This window comes from Fundulus heteroclitus, chromosome 4 (assembly GCF_011125445.2).
Source record: "Fundulus heteroclitus isolate FHET01 chromosome 4, MU-UCD_Fhet_4.1, whole genome shotgun sequence".
In the NCBI taxonomy this organism is placed as follows: Eukaryota; Metazoa; Chordata; class Actinopteri; order Cyprinodontiformes; family Fundulidae; genus Fundulus; species Fundulus heteroclitus.
The window spans coordinates 355,354-377,665 of NC_046364.1; the positions used below are offsets into that span (position 1 = coordinate 355,354).

The window sequence follows — 22,312 nt, forward strand, 5'->3', positions numbered from 1 at the left end:
ATGTTTTGTTGAAAATAAAAAAAAAAGAAGTAGAAAACAATGCCTTAAACTCTCCATTTAAAGCTGAAACTGGTGGAGCACGCGGCTGTATTTTAGATCCCCTGCGTATTTATCATCTACCCTGATAATGCTAAATGTTTGCAGACGATGCCGTCGTATCTGGAGCTAAAGACTCAGCAGCTGCAGACGTGTGGGACAATCTCAAAGCGGTTTCATGACCATTTTCCATCTTTTCTCAACGTGTTTCACAATTAGACAGAACTTCAGTGATCTTACTGATGTGAGAAGAACCTTTAGTGGACCTTAGCCCGATTATTGTTACCCTTCATGTTCACATATTTATTACCATAAGCCTGAACTGAAAACACTGAAACTTGCAGGTGGACGATTATTTTTTGATGACTTCTAGTTTGTTTTTTGGCATAAAAAAGCAATGCCGTATTTTATTCATCCTAAACCATCATGATGAACTGGAGATTTCTGTGGTTTTGACCCACTGATCCACCTCCACTGACCACCAGCAACATTCAGAAGGGGATCTAAATCCGTCGCAGACATGTTACCCATATGGCTCCAGGATTATAATCCAGGATTATAGCCATTGATGCGGTTTTATTTTGCTGTTCATTTCCAGGCTTTAGGGTTAATCTGCTGGACCAAACGTCTGTCCATGTGATCAAAAAGTGTCTTCAACCATTTCCGTTCCTAAGATATATTTGTACCACACTGACTTTAATTTTCAGAAGAAAAATGAACACTTTATGAAAAAATAAAGCCGCTGATTGCTTTGTGAAGTATACGCTAGATGTGAAGAAGTGCATCTGACAGATCTGCAGCTGGAAAACAGAAACTTAAACCAAAGCGTTGCAGTGTTTGCAGGCTAATGAGGAAAAAGCCAACAACGTTTTCACAAAGGTGGAAAAGGACAGCGATGGAAAACCATCTGAGAGAAGGTGCAGATCCTTGTTAGAGCCTGGTGAGAAGATAAGGAACAGTCAACAGTGAAAGGCGATTAATAAGCCAGCCAACAGTTAGCCAGCAGGCCACAGTGCTATAATTGGTTTATAACAACACTGCTATCCAATAAATTAACATGAACTATTAAAAACAATCAGGTCCAAAAAGCTATTAAGATCCAAACAGCTTTGACCTTGTGGATCTGGGTCGGACCTGTCCGTGGTGGACCGGCCTCGGTTCTGGCCCAGCCCCCCCCCCCCCCCCCCATACTTGGCTATTCTGCCTCTGCTCTGAGCACAGAGGGACACATGAAGGTGGAAACGGGCATTTTGACATCACAAAGCAGTCTGATGCTGATACACGGCTGGAAGAGGAGCAGCAGGACATCTGCATCAGAAAGCTGCCAGTCTGCAGGAGGAGGAAGACTCTGCTGCTCAGGAGAGAAAGACGATGAAGGCCTGCTGTCTGCACTCACTGCTGCAGGAAGTCAGGAAGACTGCATTAAGCCGTATCATTAGATTCCATCACAATGAGCGATGCTGAGTCCTGCATGTGAAAAGCAACAGTTAATCCAAACATGCCTGTTAAGTTATTGTAGGAGTTGTTTTGCCCTGCCTAACTCTTGCCAAGCAGCCACCGGAGATAAGCGGCAGCTCCAACCCTGCATGGATAAGGAAGGATAGATAAATGGATCCAATGTCGCTGATCATCCAAAACTATTTTTGGTTTGCTTTCAGGTCTGTGCTGTAGTTTCAGGGTTTTTCTCCTGAAAAACGGCTGCAGGACGTTTGAAACCCAACAGGAATGAGAGAACTAACAAGGTATTTATATTTATCCATTAACGTTATCTTTGAACTTCACGTGGTTTGCATTAAGTTAATAAATGCATTATAGTACATATTAGTTGTTGCAGTGATCGATGGAACATGGAAGTTGTTAGTTTGAATCTTCTAACTAACATACAAGTATTTTTTTTTCTTTAAATGTTGCTGAACAAGAAAAAAACGCCTGATTCTGATCTCTGGTCGACTACTTGGTGCACCTCTGAATAAAGCTCCAGATTTCTTTTTTTTTTTTTTTTTTCAATTTTCAATGTTTATTAAATCCTTCAACAATTAAACATACAGTAGAACTGATAAAAAATATCAGTAATACATCAGTGATACGACATTAAGTAGTTATGTAAAGAAGGACTTTAGACATTTTCCCCTAAACCCCTCCCAATAAGCTCCAGATTTCTGAATGTAATAGATTTCACTGATTTATGTTTGTCTGTATTTCAAAAGCTAAGTGGAATAGTTCTTTACATCGTGATGAGTGGAAAAATAATTAAGTTATTTATATTGTCACACACCGACAGAAAAGTTCCAGAAAACCAAGACTGGACTCTAAAGAAGAAGTTTAATATCAATGATTATGTTCACATGTTTGAACAATTTATAGGCAAAAAATGTAATGTTGGATTCACCATGGATAATTCAGTACTGAATTATTTGAGTTTTTATGTGACACAGTCCACCATGAAATTATAGCAGTCCCGAATATGAAATAGAGCCTAAAATCTGATGACCTGCCAGCAACTCAACACCGACCAATCAGAACAATGCGTTCAGCAACCGGAGTTCCTGTTCTAACCAATCACAATCCCCTCATGGTGGTCGTCCCTGTTGTCTGCGCTCCTTTTTCATTCACAGTTTTTCCTTCCACCTAACTTTCCATAATGTAGCTGCGCCGTCCAAGGTTCTCCTGCTGATACAGAGGCGTTCAGGTCCAATATTTTCACCCCTGGGTAACCAATCATGTTCAAGTGTGAGTTTTGTATGTGAAATCAATGGTTAATTTGTTACTAATGGGTAAAATCAGCTAATTGTTTATTACATTTACAGTGTGGTGCAGTGCCAAAGTCCCACCACTAGAGGGAGATCCTCCACAAGGACTCAACGCCTCTCTTTGGCAACTTCCTGTCACTCTTAATATAATCACATTATTTTCAGAGCACAAAGTATTACTTCCATACAAAGCTTCTAACAAATGTTCCCTGAAAGCAATTTACAAAATTCAGAGACTAGTCCGTCATTCATCACCCAAAGATGCACTGAACACACTGAGCTCCACTGCTTACCCTGCAGGAAGGAAGCAGCTGGGATCATTTGGTCCACCTGCAGGCAGGTGATGAGGGAGGAAATCACTTGATTTCACATAAAAAGCCACCAGGGAGAATTATGTTTCAGCATTTTCATCAGATCACTACCTTACGATGAGCAAAATCAGACAAATTCAATGTATTGTTTAAAATGTATTTGCATACATATTTGCATGACATGTATTTTTTTCTTTAGGAAGAAATATGAACAGACAATTATTTGCCTGAACTTTCTAGGAAGTTAATGTTTATTTTCCTGGAACTTAGAAGTTGCAATACCAAAGCTTAATGGTACTTATAATAACCTTTCTTCTAACATACGGGCTTTTCTCCCTGATGTCATAGAAAATGTTTGAGGCATTAACACACAGCTTTCAGAAAACCTGCAGATAACCTCCTGAAACCTAAAGGTTGCTTTTCCTGGAACACTAAAATGTTCCTGCAACTTCTAGGCTACTTTCCCACTTCTCACAGGTTACTTTTGTGGAACTGAGGTTACTTCGCCAGAATTTACAGGATAATTTTCTAAAAAATATGAGCTTACTGTCCTGAAACTCACAGGAACTTGTAAATGGTAAGTAGGATATATATATATATATATATATATATATATATATATATATATATATATATATATATATATATATATATATATATGTATGTATGTATGTATATGTGTGTTCAGGGAGTCAGTGGGGCGCAGAGGGAATGTGTCTCCTTCCAGATCCTATTTCTGACAGCTGAGCAGCATTTCTCTGCCTTGGAGCTGCTCAGCAGGTTTCTTCTTCTTCTTCTTGATTTTTTATTGGCGGTGCTCAGCAGGTTTGTTCTGATGTCCTGCAGGTAAAGGTTCACCTGAGGTAAAGCACCAAGAGTTGTGGGGTCAGACACCGAGCCGAGGAGCTGATCCTCCCCGCATTCAGACCGCGGTCTGTGGGCGTTTCTGACCCACAATGTTGGCTTTTTGCAGCAGAGCAGTGGTGAGTAAAAACAGAAGCAGCTAATGTAGCAGAGAAACGTTTAAATCTGTTTAAATCTCCGAGTTTAAGCCACAGAAACAGCGTCTCTGACATTTATCCTGGAATTCCGCTTGATCCGAGCAGCTTTATCGACTCTGACACTTTAATATTTAAAGTTTTCTGACCAAAGTTGCCCAGCTGTTAGCTTAGCTTAGCCGGAGCTAGTTAGCTCAGGTGGCTAATGTTCAGCTCATGCTAACTGGGTGAAAGGTCAGTTTAGCTGGGTTACCTGGCAACTAAAACAGATATATTGGTCTGGTTTAAGAACCAGCTCCGTTTTATTTCATGTTTTTGTTGTTTAAAGCTGCTTAAGACGTCCATTTCTCTGCTGTCTGGTTATTTTAGGATTTAATTCCTGCAGCAAACAGGAGCCTGAATTAGTTCACATGCAGCTTGGTGTCCTTCACTCAACACCTGGAGAACGTGTGGCTTCTTCCACAGGAACCTCAGGGTTCCCTGCAGAATGTTCCCTGCAGAGTGTTTTGCTGACAGTCAGGGAACCTTTGGGGAACGCTGAGCCAAAGGTCCCAGAGGGCGTGGCGTTCAGCAAACCTGGTTCAAAGGTCTGAATGAATGTTTAATTGATCACATGAGCTCAGGGATAACCGTAGAAACCATGAAAGGAACTTTATCAAGGTTCCCTGGAGGACAACTCACCTGACTGCACCTGAGGAGAAGATTGAGGGAACGTTGAGCGTTGTTCTGCTTCTTCAGGGAACGGCTCCTGGAGGCTGGGTGCAGAGGACATGCTGCCTCCTGGAAGCTGCAGAGTGGTCGCTTCAGCCGCTTCTAATCTTTAGGCAGCAGAACCAGCAGAACCAGCAGAACCAGGGAGCCTTTCTGTCTGCTGCACCTCCAACCTGTGGTTTCTCTCCTGAAAGGCGGCCATGGTGAGACCGTGCGTCCTCGGGAGGCCCCGCCACCTGGTGAAGCCCGTCTGGGCGAGCCGGGTGGCAGGCAGGTACCTGAGCCATCAGCGAGGGCTGCCCAGTCTGCCCGTGCCCCCCCTGCAGCAGACCTGCCAGCGCTACATGGCGGCGCTGGAGCCCATCGTGGAGGCGCACGAGCTGAGCCGCACCAGGCGGCTGGTGGAGGAGTTCCAGGAGGCCGGAGGAGTCGGAGAGCGGCTGCAGAGAGGCCTGGAGAGGAGGGCCAGAGGAGCCGACAACTGGGTAAGCTGTGCTTCTGCTTCCTGTAGGAGGTTCTGATCCGGTCCGTCTTCAGCGTGTCTCAGTAGAAAAGCAGCTTAACGGCTGAAAGGCTGAGAAATAAACGCGTTGAACCGTTTTTACATTGCTTAATTCTTCAGGTGAAAGCCACTCCGTCCTGTTTGCAGTCATTTCCACTTTAGACGCAGCAGCAGCAAATATTTCAGCTCCGCCTGCAAAGAAGCCTGACAGAACCGGGTCAGAACCGCTCTCTAAACCTGCTGTGCGTCTCTGCAGCTGTCCCAGTGGTGGGTTCAGGTGGCCTACCTGGACTTCCGCATGCCGGTGGTGGTCCATTCCAGCCCAGGACTGGTTCTGCCCAGGATGGACTTCAGGGACCGAGCAGGACAGATCAGGTGACCCAGAACACGCACGCAGCCCGCTTCCTGTTGTCAGAACGGCTCCGGATCGGACCTGTGGTTCTGAGCCAGTCTGACCCGTTTCATCAGACCCGTCAGAACCACAGCGCTGCGCCGGTTGGGTTCTGGAACCGTAGCGGTTCATACCAGTCTGTTCTTCAGAGGCAGAGGGGGTTCTGACCGGGTCCGTTTCTTCCCTGTCATTTAGTTTTAGAAACTTGCAAAAGTTTTCACACCCTCCAAAGTTTTACTCTTCGTCGCCTTAGAACCCAAAACATTTTGGAGCCACAGAACCGCACAGTAGAACCGCACAGTAGTTCCCAGCAGAAGTTCTGCAAATGACCCTTTACCTTCACACCCCTCAACAGAACCCAGTGGAACCGGTTCCTTAGAACCAGAGTCCAGCTGTGTGTAGTTCAGTCAGTCTAACTGCAGCTGCTCCAGAACCAGCATCACGGAGACCAGGGAACCCAGCAGACGGGTCAGAGAGAAAGTTCTGGTCCAGTTCCAGAGCGAACGTGTTCTGGTGCCGGTACCAACCACCCTGAGGACCATCAGCCTCCCTGCAGCGGCACACGGTGGCGGCAGCGTCATGCTGTGAGGAAACGGACCGCCGCCTCCTGATGTTCTGCCATCTGCTGCTTCCTGGTTCTCTCTGAGCTGAAACGCCGGTTCCAGCCTGCAGCTGTGGAACCGGACCTCTGAAGCGCTCCCAACAGAACCGGGCTTCAGCTCCATCAATAACCGCCTCTCTCTCCGTAGGTTTGCTTCCAGGCTGATCGCAGGAGTTCTGGACTTCAAGACGATGATCGACAAGTAAGTGCTGCAGCTCCTCGTTGGTGTTTGTGGAAGGTGGACCTGGTTCTGTCCGCGTTCTGCTTAGAACGCGTCGCTTAGGCTACGCTCACGCTGCAGGGAAGGCCGACCCATACGGTCCTTTTCATTAACAGAAATAAATGCATATGCAGAGAACATCACTATGTAATGCTGTTTATCTGAATTAACGCTATATTTCAATCAAAAAATCCTCTCTACTAGGCTAGTGAAACTTAACTAAACTACTAAGCAAAATAAAGATAAAAAGAAACTAAGCTAAGGAACCATTTACACACAAAAGAAACAAAAGACAAAATAAAATGGTTGATCATCATCATCATCATCAGAATAATTCAGTGAATCCTGGTTCACTGCAGATCTGATTTAAAGAACATGGAATGGAGTTAAATTAGCTTAACTAATTTAGAAAAACATTTGCATGTTTTCAACCCATTCACAATGTGAATCCTGAGTAAACAAAACATTATTTGATGAAATAACATTTTAAAGAATGATTTGCTCAGTAAAATAATTTACTTTAGAGACGGTAGATTTTATCAATGCAATGATGCCTCCAGGCGCTAGGGGTCGCTGTAGCGATCAGTCGCTAAAAGCGATTACTCCTAAAGTTAAACACGGCATTAAATCGACATTAATATTCCATATTAATGCAGTGATATGGCTCATAGCCACTGAGCTATATAATACACTGGAGTGCTAATCACCGTCTGTTTGAACGAGTCGCTTTGAAGCCACCAGCCGCCATATTGGTACTCCCTATTTCCCCCCAGTAACTATGGAATATGTGCGCTACAGCATCGAATAACGAGGATTTTCTCATGTTCAGGGGGGGCTTAAGACTTTTAAAATGTCAAATGCCATATACTTTTATGTTATGTTCTAAAACTATCAAGTACTGAGAAAGTCATGTGCTGAAATATTTTGCATTTTATTCATTTAAATATATATGTTTAACATTTATAATTATATAAATAACAATATACAAAAACATATATTTACATATGTGTATACATATATATACATATATACATATACACGTACTTATATATACATTTATATATATTTAATATGAATAACATGTAAAATATTTCAGCACCTAATTTCCTAGTAGTTGATAGTGTTAGTAAATCCACTGACTGTAGAATTACCTGTGAAACGATTTCACTCAGCCAGAAAACTGCTTGTTGTTGCAACCAAATCCTATGGGATTCTGTGAGAGTAGGGAGGAGCAAGATGGCGGCCAGTGACTTCAGTTTTTCGGCAAAATCAGCACTCCAGTGTATTATATAGCTCAGTGCTCATAGCTCTATTGAATGATGGCGGAGAGAAACCAAGCAAGCTTTATGCTTTAAAACGTCTTTTTGTGAATGTCTGGAACCGGAAATTACCAGAAGCTAATAGCATTTTGGCTAGCGGATTTCGGCATTAACTTTAAAGACTTCAGCTTTATTTTTAGCCATAATGAGAGAGCCCGATAACATAAACATTAATATCCTATCAATGTATGAAACCCTTGTGTAGATAATGTTTGTCTAATGACTTCAGCAGCGGCTGAGAACAGCAGAGCGGCAGAGTGAGCCTTTCTCTGAGGAGGTGTGGCTGCTGGTGACTGAGCGTTCCCGCCTCCATCTCTGCTTTGCAGTGAAACTCTGCCGGTGGAGTACCTGGGAGGGAAGCCCCTGTGCATGAACCAGTACTACCAGGTGCTGTCGTCCTGCAGGATCCCCGGCTTGAAGAGCGACTCGGTGGTGAACCACGCCAGGAGCTCCCGGCCCCCCAGACACATCACGGTGGCCCACAACTGCCAGGTGAGGGGGGGGGGGGGGCTTTCCTTCAGGTCCTCTGCTTCAGCCCAAATGGTTCTGGTTCTGGAGAGAGAGCCGTGCGCCTGAAGAGGGAAACCCTCTGATTGGTCTAACTTTGCCGTCTGCTGGGATGAAACGCTTCCTGGTTCTGGTCCAGATCTGGATGCTTGGGTTCTAATGGCTCCACAGGGTTCTGTGAGCTTTCATCACGCATAACGTGCTGCAGAGGTCTCAGTAAATCACACGTTTTATCTTAAATCTTTTTATAGTGATTTCAGTCTCTGATGCGCGTCGCTGACCCTAACCTTCCTCCTCCTTCCTCGCAGTTCTTCCAGCTGGACGTGTACAGCAGCGATGGGACTCCGCTGACCCCAGATCAGCTCTGCGTCCAGCTGGAGAAGATCTGCGGAGCCTCACGGGAGGCCGAGGCTGAGCCCGTCGGCATCCTCACCACCCAGCATCGAGACGTGTGGGGAGAGGCCTACCTGCGCCTCATCAGCGGTGGGTTCCCAGAGAGGAGCGCCATGCAGGGCGTCAACCTGCGGCTCCACGGGTTGTAGCGCACACACCCACCACTAGATGGCAGTCATGGTGCAGAGAATCCCAGCTTCAGCAGCAGTTCTGCTGGTAGAAGAAGGCGGCAGCTGAGGTTCCTGCCTCGGCGTGATGATGTCACAGAACCCTTAGAGTCTGGGTTCTGCTGAGGTTCTGCTGGGTTCTGCTGAGGTTCTGCTGGGTTCTGCTGAGGTTCTGCTGAGGTTCTGCTGGGTTTAAAGCTCACATTTTCACCGTCAGCGTGAAGAAATCCCGTATTTCTTGGACCATAAGGCGCAGCGCATTATAAACGCACTGAATCTTCTTCCAGATGTGGAACATCACTCCTTCACGTCTCTCTGTCGTCTCTGTGGGAGGACAGAGTAGCTGGACTACACTGCCCTGTTTCTACCATAAAATAAACTTTTATATTAAATTAACTTGCTAGGTTTATTGCTGCTAGCGCCTACTCCAGGCTAGCAACAATGAATGCACTTCTAGTTCAGACATTACAGTCAGGCAGTCTGTAGACAGCTCAGGGGTCCTCAGGTAGTGACAGTGTACCGTAATGCTCCTAATATCCACTGAGAGGAGCGGCTTGTTGCTAACCAAAGTCATATTTACACATTTACACAGATTTCTGAGCGCATTGCACCACATAGAATCAGTCAGCACAACTTTAATCACATATAAGGCGCAGCCTGAGTTTCTGAGACGATTGAAGGATTGTACGTGGTGCCTCATAGTCTAAAGAATACGGCAGGAAAGCTGTAGCCTTCGTTAGCGCTAAAGCTGCAGGGCTGGAATGAAGCCGTGTCCAGACCTCTTCCTGAGGAAGGCCGTTATAACGGCAGCTGAGCAGCTCTGACCTCAGCCACGCACAAACGTCTCCAGGAGGTGTGAAACCTGCAGAAACCCCAGTGAGCGTCTCCTGTGGTCTGTGTGCAGATGAGACCAACAAAGAGTCGGTGACGGCCATCCAGAGGAGCATCTTCACCTTGTGTCTGGACGGAGCCCCGCGTGGAGCGGCCGCCGAGCTCCACCGCAGCTCTGCCGCCGTCCAGATGCTGCACGGAGGAGGCAGCCGGGGCCACAGCGCCAACCGCTGGTTCGACAAGACGCTGCAGGTAACCCGCCGCCGCCGCCGCCGCCGCGCGGTCCGAGTGCCGCTCCAGGCGCTGGAAGCAGGGAGCCGGCGTCTTCCTCCGTTTCTGAAGTCCTTTTGTCTCCTTCAGTTCATCGTGGGAGAAGACGGAACGTGCGGGGCCAACTACGAGCACGCTCCGGCCGAGGGCCCGCCCATCGTGGCGCTGATCGACCACGTGGTGGAGTACACGTCAGTGAGCCGCCGCCGCCGCCGCCTGCCGTCGCTCTGCTGACTTCTGTTTGAACGCTGCCTTCCTCTGCTGTTCCCCTGGCAGCAGGAGGAAGCCCGAGACGCCCGGGTCCCCCGCAGGGTCCCCGCCCGTCCCTCGCAGGCTGCGCTTCAACGTCACGCCTGAGATCCGGCGGGACATCCAGGACGCCAAAGTCAGCATGGACAGGTGAGAGCCGCCGCCGCCGGCGCCGCGGCTTGGCCTGCCGTCCAGCGGCGTACGCACTCAACGTTTGTCCCCCGCAGCCTGGCGCAGGACCTGGAGGTGAGGGTGGAGGTGTTTGGACACTTTGGCAAGAATGTCCCCAAAGCTCACAAGATGAGTCCAGACGCGTTCATCCAGATGGCGCTGCAGCTGGCCTACTACAGGTGAGAGCAGGAGCCCACCTGCCGGCGCTCAGACTAATCCGTGAAAGCAGCCGAGAGCAAACGAACAGAGCGTCCTTTTCACCGAGCCCTGTGGCTTAAATAAAGCTGTTGCAGCGTTGCATCATGGTCCCTGTAGTCCCCCTGGACCCGCAGGCTACTTCCAGACGGCCTACAGGTGAGTGTCCAGGTATCCCTGCTGTGAGAGGCTGCCTCTGCGTGGATGTGTGAAATTCCTTTGCTTACAGCCGTCCCTACTTCTCCCCATGGTACGTGTTCACAGTTCAATCTGAGTTCCAGTCCAAGGCTAGAAGGCACATCGTGCTGTTCTGCAACTTAAAGGACAACTTTGCCCAAACTGCACGGCACTTCTAGCGGTTGTTCCTCTGGACTTGGAGCAGTTTGCAGAACTTTAAGGCGGCTTTCTGGAGCGCTTCTCCTGGTGCTACATGGTTAGTGGTCAGCAGCCTACAGCGCTGCTTTCAGGGAATCTGACCAGAGATGACTTTCCATCGTGGCTACGCTGCCTGAACTTCAAGCCTAGATGGTTCTTTAAAGGCTGCGCTCCAAAATCTGGAACTTCAGCGACTTTGAACGTGATTATTGTGTTTTTATGGGTTGGTGTTCTGTAATCACGTGATACTTTCTCCATATCTGAAGTCTTATGTCCAGAACGTTAAAGCCCCAGTGTGTGATTTTCTCACTGGTGCGCTGAATTAATTACGGCCGACCTGGTTAAGCGCGTGATAACTTCTACGGAAGCCGCTGAGTGTCATAAATGTGACGATGTCAGCATGTCCTCCATGCATTAGCTCCTGCTAGCAGCTCAAAGCTACGGTCATGGTGTCAAACGCTTTGTGGCTCCAGAATTAGCCGCTATAAACACGAGTAAAGACGCGGTGTCACTGCGCGCCGCAGACGGAGAACGGCTGATATCCCTCCGCCTCCGCGTACACATCCGCCCTGAGAGACGAACACGGCGGCGTCTCTGCTGGAGGACGGAGTAGCTGCTGCTCTCTTTCTAACATAACGCCTAAATAAAGGTTCTAAATGTTCTAATGAATGAACTCAGCCGTCCAGCAGGAAGCTGCAGCCTCAGCGTCTGCTTTAAATCCCGCTCCCTGATGGATTATCTCCACCTGGTAATAGTAGCTGGGCTCATATAGACGCTCCTTTCTGCGGTTCTTACTACTCAGGTAGATGATCTACGGCCGTCTTTGCTGCTTTCTCCTCCTCCACCGACGGCTCGTCTTCAGACGGATGGAAACGCGTTGCTCACAAGTTTGTCCCTTTTCTGCTGCTGTAGTCAGAAACCGTGACGCAGCACGGCGCCCCCCAGTGGCGCACCGCCAGCTATGTATTAATAAACTAACGCATCATTTTTGATGTGAGGTTATCAGACTTTGCCAGAATATTTATTCATAAAAGAATAGTTTTGCTCATTAAAAGCCAGATTAGTTGCACTCTGTCCCTTTAACATTTAGTTTCTTTGAACACAACTTGCCTCCAGTTACTTATTGTGTTTTTATGGGTTGGTGTTCTGTAATCAGGGGATATGTTCTCCACATCTGAAGCATCCAGAACGTTGAGGTCAGAAGCCCGACTTTCTGGAAGCGTCCCGCTCAGCGCCTCAGAACGTTCCCGGTACTTTTCTGGAACCTGCAGGACAGAATCTGGCACTGAAATGTTGCTTTAATAGAACTTGGAGAACACGTTCTCTGAGTGTCGTTTCCAGAACGTTAACGTTCTGAAGTCTAAAGGACGCTCAGTGCCGCGTTCCTCTAGGTGTCGGCAAAGAACCGTGTGAACAGCGCGGTTCCTTAATGCCGGTAAACGAGCATAACGGTGGTTCTGTAGCGGAACGTCTGACCCACATCACCCAGCGGCCTCCAGCAGCTTTAAGACCAGGCCGACCTTTATTCTAGGCTCCTTTCACCAAGGTTCTGCTGCTGGTTCTGGACCCGTCACCAGAAACCCGCATGGTCTTTATCGGAGGAACAGCTTCTCTGGACGAGCTGCCAGAATTCAGCGGATCCCATTGGCCCGCTGAGGTTCTGCAGGTTCCTCACAGTTCTCCCCGTCCTGCAGGAGGTTCCGGCGCTGCTGCTCCACGTACGAGAGCGCCTCGCTGCGGATGTTCCGACTGGGCCGAACCGACACCATCCGCTCGGCGTCCAGCGCCTCGGCGTCCTTCGTTAAGGCCTTCGACGATCCCAGCAAACAGGTGAGCGGCGCCGCCGGGCGGTTCTGGTTCTGGTTCTGGCTCGGCCGCTTCTCACGGGAGGCTTTAACGGAACCGCCTCGTTGCTGTTCTGCACAGAACCAGGAGAAAGTGGATCTGATGGAGAACGCTGTGAGGGCCCACCGCGCGTACACCAACATGGTGAGTGGACCTCCTGAAGCCCGCGTCCTCGGCACCGGAGGCAGAACCCGAGCAGAACCGGGGCCGGGCTGTGGGTGAAAGGCCTGCGTGTGTTTTTATTCAGGCGGTCAGCGGGCAGGCCATCGACCGACACCTGCTGGGCCTGAAGATGCAGGCTGCCGAGGAGAACCTCCCGGTACCGGCCGTCTTCACGGACCCGGCCTACGCTAAAGCTCTCCACTACCGTCTGTCCACCAGCCAGGTAGCGCCGGACCCGGTCCGCTCCGCGTTCTGAGCTCTGGCCCAGCCCGACCGCTCTCCCTCTGCCTCTGCAGGTCCCGTCCAAGACGGACTGCGTCATGTGTTTCGGGCCGGTGGTACCGGACGGCTACGGCGTCTGCTACAACCCCATGGAGGACCACATCAACTTCGCCGTGTCGGCGTTCAACAGCTGCAGGGAGACGGACGCGGCGGTTCTGGCCGGCGCCGTGGAGGAGGCTCTGCTGGACATGAGGAGGCTGCTGGACCAGAACCCCCGGTCCAAACTGTGAGACCCTGTGGAGACCAGACGTTTCTGGTCAGCTGACTGACCCGCGCTGAGCACTTTAAGGTCCGGTGGTGCCGGCTGGGCGGTTCTGGTTCCTTAAATCCTGGGATTTGAACAAAAATCAATAATTGATTCATTTTCTGAATTAATTTTCTGAATTCTTCAACCGGTTCTTCTAAAACTGCTTTGGAGGAAACGTTTAAATGTTGCGAAACAATCAGGTAGAAGTTTGTAACGGATCATTTAGAGGTAAAAGGTCCGCGGGTCGGTAGAACCGTTGGTCCGGTAGCATTTCAAAATCTCTTTTCTAACGTTTTTCTGATTTAAAGTTCTGAAGCCTCTGTTTGGACCCCTGAAGCTCTGCTGGGCTGGTGGTCAGGCGGTTCTGGGACGATCGGGCTGGTTTCTGTCCAGAACTTCCACCGGGGTCGGGTTGACCAGAGACCTGGAGAGTTTGAAGGAAAGCCGGTCTGCTTGTTGTGTTCCTGAAACATGTTCTGCAGCGGAGCGGTTCTGTCCGCTTCCATCAGAGTTCTGCTGGGCCTTCAGAATAAAAGCCTTAGACGCTGAGCAGCATGTGAGCCTGTGCGGCCCGGCCTCTCGGCCCGTTTGGGTCCCGGTTCCGTCTCTTCAGAGCTGCTCCTCTTCTCCCCAGACGCCATGTTTTCTTGCAGCTCAGAGAAGTAAAAATGGTGGATTAGTGAGTCTGGTCAGCTGGAGGTCCATGACCTTGTTTAGCAGCTCTGCAGCAAACACTCACATGTTATGGTTCTAAAAGAACACTTAACGGAGAACAGATGGAGAACTGTGAGCCAACGGGAACCTAGAGATCTCTCTGCAGAGACTGTCTTGGACCTCTCTGCTCTCCTGGAGACTCCAGGTTCACAGCAACATGGATTTAAGGCTGAAAAAGAGGCTTTTGCAGGATATGTGCCCTTTGACTGGATGCTGGCTTGTTTTAAAGCATTTATTCTCTGACTTCATTCTCTTCAACACTGTGATGGCAAAGAGTCAAAGAATATTTAACGTCACATTGGGACTTTGACCTTTTACCAGGAAAAACAGCCTTTTTAGTGCCTTCTAGATGCAATCATGTTAACCCTGAAGTTGATTTTTTTGCTAATAAAGGTGTAAATTGTGTCTGATCTCATCTTTTGATTTTAACTTTCTTTCTCTCTGAGGTTATTTTGTAGAAGATTTGGTGCCTAAATTCACTTTTGTGTTTTGGAAGATAGAACGGTTCCGTTGGAATAAAAATAGAAATTTGGGAACCAAATAAACTTTAATACAGTTGACTCTCCCTGCTAAGAACAAGTGATGAGATTACCGTGTTTACAGGTCAGCGCTAACTTTTTCAGAGACCAGACATTTACTTTCACAAAGTTTTGAATGTTTCCTGTAACTTTAAAGCCCAGATTTCTAAACCGTTTCTAGAAATGTGGGACAGAGAGCAGAGTCCTGCCTGGAGACGCTGATTTGTTTATAACATTCACTGCAAACAGGAGTTTGATGGATTTCTCCCAAATTTAGTGAGACTTGTTATGTGTGCAACTAATGATACTCTCCCACCTGAGCCGTCTGTGCAGCTCCTCCAGAGCCACCATGGTCCTCCTGCTTCTCTGATCAATGCTCTCCTGGTCCAGCCTGTCGGTCCAGGTGGACGTCCATGTCCTGGTAGGTCTGCAGGTGCTCCATCCTCTCTCCAGGTCCAGATGATGATCAGAACTCTGGGAGGTTCTGTAGAACCTGACCTGCTGGAAACTGGACCAGAACCTCCTCCCTGACCCGTCTGCTGGTTCCTGCTCTCCATGATGCTGGATGTTCTCTGAAGAACCTCTGAGACCAGAAACAGAACACCTGCATTTAGTTTGAATAAGTGCGTTAGACCGTCTTACCTGCTCTTCTTCTCCTCTCTGGTCTCATTTCTTTCTGAGGCCTTCCTCTTCTCATAAACATGAACGCGGTTCACTTCGTGTTTTTAGGCTAAGTTAAGGAACTGAGATATTGATTCTGAAGAATATAGAAAATTCAGAAAAGAATAATTTGGAAAATTTTAGTTCACCAGCATGGCTCAATGACTTAAGATGCCTGAGGATCAGTCAGGGAAATAAAAACAGTTTAATCCCTAAAGAGGACTGTTGGGTATATAAAAGACTGAATCATTTTTCTACCACATCTGTCCCTCATGGGGTCCTGAGGGGTTGCTGGTGCCGATCTCCAGCTGTCAGTGGGTGAGAGGCGGGGTTCACCTGGACAGGTAACCAGTCTGCCGCAGGACAACACAGAGACAAACAGGACAAACAACCGTTCACTCACACTAAAGAGAATTTAGAGAGGCCAATTAACCTTAATGTGTTTGGACTGTGGGAGGAAGTTGGAGTACCCGGAGAGAACCCATGCATGCACAGGGAGAACATGCATGACTCAGGTAGGACTCAAACCCAGGACCTTCATGCTGCAAGGCAGCAGCAATACCCACTGCACCACCACGCAGCTGGAGGACGTGGTTGGAGGCGAGCCGGTTGGGTTTTATGTTGAACTGTAGGCGAGGTTTCAGAAGGATTGGAAAGCGGTTAAACTCTGATTTTTAATTTGGCCATGAGCATAAACTGGTTTATGAATTCACTGGATGGCAAATCAGAAAGATGATGGGGAAGAAAGGGATACTAATAGTTCTCAGGTTGTGAATAAACGAGAAGATGAAAGTGGTTGGAAATTCAAAACGAAGTTTGAAGGAAATTTCTGAAATTATGAAAAAATTCCAAATAATTCTAAATTTAAGGATGATGAAAACATTCAACTCAGTCCTTTAGCATTGTCAAGAAAATTGAAGTAACTGTTTTTTACAAAAACTCTTTGAGATGAAAGTTTGATTATTGTGAAAAATAATGGAGCAGAAAAACAAAGTCCTTCAGATAGAAAACATCTGTGAGAAGAATGAGAGAAAGGATGATGAGTGTGAAAAAGTAAAAGTCTAGAAAAAAAGCATTTATACATTTAAAGAACAATCATAATACTGAAAACCTTAATGGGTAAAATGGGATTGTAAGAATAACCATAAAAATACCAAAAGAGGATATTGGAGAGAAACAGAAGTTTGGACAACAATGAAAATAATGAATGAGGCAGAAGTTGCTGAAAATCACAAAAAGGCAGAAATGATGGCTAGATTATGAAAATTCAGAGTTCAAATATTAGTGAAGAGTGAATACTATTAGAGGGGAGAGCAATTTACTAGAAGAAAAGGAAACTTATTTATTAAATAGGTCATTTACAAAGAATTAATTCAATCGTGTACTTCAAAAATGTGAGTTATCAGCGCCAGGAAAAGATCAGATATGTTTTATAATCATAAAACATCTGAGTGAATCATCAAAAGAGATTCTTTTAGCATTATATAACCAAGTTTGGGAGGAAGGAAAATTACCACAAATTTAGTAAGAAGCCGTAGTAATGCTGAAGATTAATACTGCTTATGAAAAGCTGTAGTACCCATAGAAAACAGGAAAGGATGACACAAAACCCGGTAACCATCAACCAGCTGCTTTAACTTCTAATCTATGCAAAATCATAAATGAAAGATTAAAATACTATGTAGAAAAGAAAGGAGTATTGTCAAATGATCAGAGTGGGTTTAGAAAAAGAAGAAGTTCAATGGATCCAGTCTTATGTCTGAAGGATGAAATCCGGAAAGCTCAGATTAACATGTTACATGTCATTAAGAGACAAATGATACGATGTGGAGAAAGGGTTTGCTTAAATAACTGAATTAATAGCAATCAAGGTTTAAGTGGATAAAAACGTTCTATCTGAAAGAGAAATTCAGCTGAAAATAGGGCAAAACTATTCCAATAAATATTTCATAGGAAATGGGACATCACAAGGCAGCATAGTGAGCCTTCTACTATTTTCTTTAATGATAAATGATGATATAGATACGGAGTGGGAGCTTTGTGGAAAAGAGGAAAAAAAATAGAGTACCTGTATACCGGTAGTTAAAAGAATTACAAACATCAGTTATGACTGTTGAAAAGTGGTCAAATAAATGGGGATTTAAATTTTCAGTTGATAAAATAAAAATGTTATCTATAGTTGGCAAAGGGTGAATTGTGATATTCCACCTAAATTATATGGACAAAAACATGAAAGAGTAAAACAGTTTAAGTTAGAGATAAATGTAAAAACACACTAACTATAAATAGGTGATCATTAGAGGGTTTATACACAGGACTGATTAAATCAGTATTAGATTAAGGGAGTATTATTTATAAATCAGCTTCAAACACGTCTTTAGAAACATTAAATAGTATTCAATAACTAGCAATGAGAATTATTACTGGAGCATTTAAAACAACACCAACAGCATCTTTATTAGTAGAGATGGGAGAGCCACCATTAAGCAGAAGAAGAGATCAGTTACTTTTAAATTATTGGGCAAATTAAAAAAGGCATGAACAAAACCATCCAACACAAGAAGTGCTTTAACCATACTGGGAAAAAGACAAAAAACAACCCAAATATTTTGGTTGGAACAAAAATCATAAAACTGCAGAAATCCAGAGCAATAATTTTAATATTAGTCCATTAGTACCTTTGCCAATCATAAGTCCGTAGATACTTACAGAACCAATAGTAGATCTGGAATTATTAGAAAATAAGAAAGGAAAGAAATATTTGTTTAAATTCAGATATAGTTCTAGAATATATTAATAAATATTGTGAATCTGTTAAAATGTATAGAGATGCAGCAAAGAACATAGTGGATCAGATTAGCGTGGCGTACATTATTATCTGACACTTCTCAAGCTTTGATAAACTATCTTAAAATGACTCGTTTGTTTGGATTTATTTATTTTTTTATTTATTTTTTTCGTTGTTTCAGTCACAGACATATATACGTAGACGCGTCATAGGACGCAGGTTCGCACGTCAACGTCACCGCCATATTGTATGTGGCAGAAAAAAGTTAAGTTCTGTTATTGTGAGCGTGGATCAGAGAAGATGCCTCACTCCTGTGCTGCAATAAATACAGACATACACACACACACACGCACATATATATATATATATATATATATATATATATATATATATATATATATATATATATATATATATATATATATATATATATATTTGTGTGTGTATGTGTTATAAATATAAGGATCAATTTGTTAAATCTAAACATTGTGGTCTTCATTATTTCATTAAACCGTGTCACGTGTGAACCTTTAGGAACTTTTTGGGTGAGTATTAAAGAGGTAAAATTAATAATATGAGGAAAAAAAGTCCTAGGTCAATAAAGTAAAAATAAACAAAAAAACACAAAAGTGATATTGTTATGATACAAACGTCACATTATGAGATTTAAGGGGGAACATTTCCAGAATAGTCACAGTTTGCAGAATTATTTCACTCCTGGAGTAATAGGGCCAGGTTAGATTATTTTAAATATTTTTATTCTTTAGGAGAATAAATTCAGGAGAATGAAGCTAAAGGGATACGAAAATAAACTTGTAATATTACAAAAACAAAAATACTACGAATACAAAGTATATTCAGAGATTAAAGTCCCTCTGATACTGTTTAAGTGACTGAGTAACTGCAGATTTGCCACATTTAAGATGGCGGACGCTCTGACGCATCGCAGCAGGCAGAACCCGCCCAATGACGCGTCTACTCTTATATTATGTCTATGGTTTCAGTTCACACTCCAAACCAGGTAGCGGCGGTAATAGGGGGGTTTTCAGGTGACGTCACGCTCACGTGACTACTCAGCGCTTCCGCCATATTGGGTGGCAGTCGTTTCGCACCGTTGACCTGCATTGTATGACGCCTTAGGCAGTATTGGAAGTGAACAATGGGGAAAACGTGTTTAATGGTTGGTTGCACGGCCCGTGGAGGTGGAGATCAACGCTCTTTCTATCGCCTACCAGCCGTAATAGTGAATCAATGCGAAAAAACCAAACAGCTCTCTGAACAACGCCGTCACCTATGGCTGACACGGATATCCAGGTCCGATTTGGACGGTGTTAAGCTGGAATACGCCAGAGTCTGCGGTGCTCACTTTGTCACAGGTAAGTAACTGTTAAGCATTTAAAACATGTAAGAATATATTAATAATAGGGCTTGGGCGTCATGACGTATTACTTTCCGTGGCTGCTACTCAGACTGCTGCCTATAACTACCACGTGCTGTACTCCCTCTCAGCCGTGTTTTAATTTGATTAATTTCACCTTAACTTGATTTCAACCAGCGGGAAAAGGCTCAAATAGTGAGAAACCCGGAGGGTTTAGGGAGGGTTGGCAGTTAGCGTTACTAACTAAACATTTGAAACACATAGCAGCTAGTTAAAAGTCCATTACACGTGTGAGTGGTTGTTAGCACTAGCGGTTAGCATGAGCCCGTCTGAGCACAGCTTACCTTTGTGTTAATTACTGTGTTCCCACTGTTAGCTGGCTTTATGAGCTGCAGCTCCTGAACCCATCCATTCATGAACTGAACATGAGACTCCAGGATTTGTAGCTTTAGAACTTTTATGAATTATAGGCGCTCACACCACAAACTAGGAAGCCGAAGACTCTGATATGAAAACAGTGGCAACAAGTCGTCGTCGGCGCTCCACTCATTGTTTGGAACTTCAAATGGATCCAAATTATTAATAACGCTGATTTTGTCAACATACCGGTCCCTGGCTTCTCTATTTAATGTGCCACGGTAAATTTCAGATCCTTTTCGGGATTTTAACATATTTTTTCTATCTATTCTACTTCTACGTCTCTTCGTTCAACAACGTTGCGTTGCCATCTACATGGCCGCCACGTCCCACAATGCAACGCGGATCCCAAGCCCTATATTTAAACAATATATCTATTTGGGGTTTAGTTAAGCCTGGCTGCAGCCTACAGTGCTACTTGACCTATATTCTGAGGTCAGAGTGTCAATCAGTGTTATTGACAAATTAGAATGATAAACTTTGTACTCAGCATTATAACTATTGTGACTGATAGCTATACAGGTGGTATGTTGTATGCTTATGATAAAATGTACTTATTAAAAAACAAATTGATGATAATAATGTAAAATATGTGAACACAATGTTAGAGCTTGCAAAAAATGAACTTGATGTGATAATCTATTTCTATTTTGTAAATTTATGGTATTTTCTTTGCTAAGCAACAATGCTTTTTGTTTTCCAGGCAAACCTGCAGCACTCTTCGACTGTTATAACCCGGACTGGGCACCGAGCCTTCTCCTAGGCCATTCTAAGCTGAAACCAGCTTCAGACCTGACAGCATCCCGGAAAGAGCGTGTGCAGCAGAGGGCTCATAAAAGGAAGCTATATGATGCTGCTGAGAGCCTTATCTCTCTCAGCAAGTCATTCAAGCCTAACAAGGACTTAGAAATATCAGGTGCGGAGCCACTACCCGATACAGATGAGACTCTGACAGCAGAACCCAACACTTTGCCCCGCCAAACGGATATATCCATGTCGATGATCGATGGCATGCAGTCAGAACTGAATAGACTGACACAGGAAAATATGGAATTGCGGATTAATGTTGAAGAATCTACTATTTGTCAGAGGACTTTTGAAAATGATGATGGCAAAGTTAGGTTTTACACTGGCTTGCCATCTTTTACTCTTCTGATGTTATTGTTCAATTATATTTCAGATGAGTTAACCTGTGGACCCAATAGCTGTCTCAACAAATTCCAGCAAATGCTTCTTACTCTAATGAGACTTCGTCTAAACTTATCTGTACAGGATATTGCTTACCGTTTTAATGTGTCCTGCCCTACTGTATCTCGCACCTTCAGTCATGTTATCAATGTCATGTACCATAATATTGGATTTCTTGTGAAATGGCCGTCCAGGGAGGCATTGTTTGAAAGCACTCCAATGGAGTTTCGGAAACAGTATGGTGTGCGTGTGAGTGCAATTATAGATTGTTTTGAAGTATTTACTGATAGACCAACAGGTTTAATGGCTCAAGCACAGACTTTGTCAAACTACAACCATCATAACACTGTGAAATTTTTAATTGCCATATGTCCAATGGGTTCAGTCAGTTTTATTTCGGAAGCATGGGATGGGCGTACCAGTGACAAAGCCATTGCAGAAAAATCTGGGTTCTTAAGTCACATTTTACCCGGAGACATCATCCTGGCTGACCGTGGCTTTGACATAAAAGATTCGGTCGGCTTATTACAGGCCGAAGTAAAGATTCCTGCCTTCATGAAAGGAAAGAAACAACTGTCTATGTGTGAGGTCATAGAAACTCGGAAAACAGCTCATTTACGCAAACATGTAGAGCGGGTAATACGGGGCATTAGGCAGCGATACAATATGGTGGGTGGGCCTGTACCTCTAGACTATGTGCAAGTTAGAGATCAGAATAACTTGACATTATTAGACAAAATTGCAAAAGTAGCATGTTCTTTATTCAATCTTTTGGATGGAATTGTGTCATTTGATTAGAAATGCAGTGATTGTAGTATCCATGTCACACTGTGTATTTTTCATTGTAAATGTAAATAAATATATTTAGGACTCCATACTCAATTTTCTTCATTTTCATAGTTTATATACAAAGCATTTCATTTAAACTAAAATGTGCAATTTTGTGTTAATATATAAAAAATGTTTACAGTTTTTATATCAGACTGTTCTTAAGATAGGAAGACAAACGATACTATTTTTAGGTTAATATAATTAACATAAATGACATAAGGTACATAACATCAGTGAACGTGACAGTATATTTCACATCAGGTTACTTAGGAAGGACCTGAAATT

General features: G+C 44.8%; 2 protein-coding genes across 4 annotated transcripts; both read left to right on the forward strand.

Annotated features, from left to right (window-relative positions):
* Positions 1–3,798: 3,798 nt before the first annotated feature.
* LOC105919506 (carnitine O-acetyltransferase) lies at positions 3,799–13,567 on the forward strand. 3 transcript variants are annotated; one of them, XM_036135755.1, is made up of 14 exons: positions 3,799–4,080; positions 5,001–5,291; positions 5,565–5,683; positions 6,449–6,502; positions 8,166–8,331; positions 8,655–8,829; positions 9,811–9,989; positions 10,098–10,198; positions 10,284–10,406; positions 10,484–10,606; positions 12,692–12,827; positions 12,924–12,986; positions 13,090–13,227; positions 13,301–13,567. In XM_036135755.1, exons 1-14 carry the CDS (start codon positions 4,054–4,056, stop codon positions 13,514–13,516), a joined length of 1,911 nt encoding a protein of 636 aa, XP_035991648.1. In that variant the 5' UTR covers positions 3,799–4,053; the 3' UTR covers positions 13,517–13,567. The 3 variants fall into 3 exon arrangements, with proteins under 3 accessions (XP_035991648.1, XP_035991649.1, XP_035991650.1); XM_036135756.1 differs by having other exon boundaries at positions 10,287–10,406; XM_036135757.1 differs by having other exon boundaries at positions 8,244–8,331.
* Positions 13,568–19,551: 5,984 nt separating this feature from the next.
* LOC118562820 lies at positions 19,552–21,994 on the forward strand. The gene is made up of 2 exons (XM_036135687.1): positions 19,552–19,589; positions 20,712–21,994. The coding sequence occupies exon 2, from the start codon at positions 21,002–21,004 to the stop codon at positions 21,992–21,994; it is 993 nt and encodes a 330-aa protein (XP_035991580.1). The 5' UTR covers positions 19,552–19,589; positions 20,712–21,001.
* The last annotated feature ends 318 nt before the right edge of the window (positions 21,995–22,312 follow it).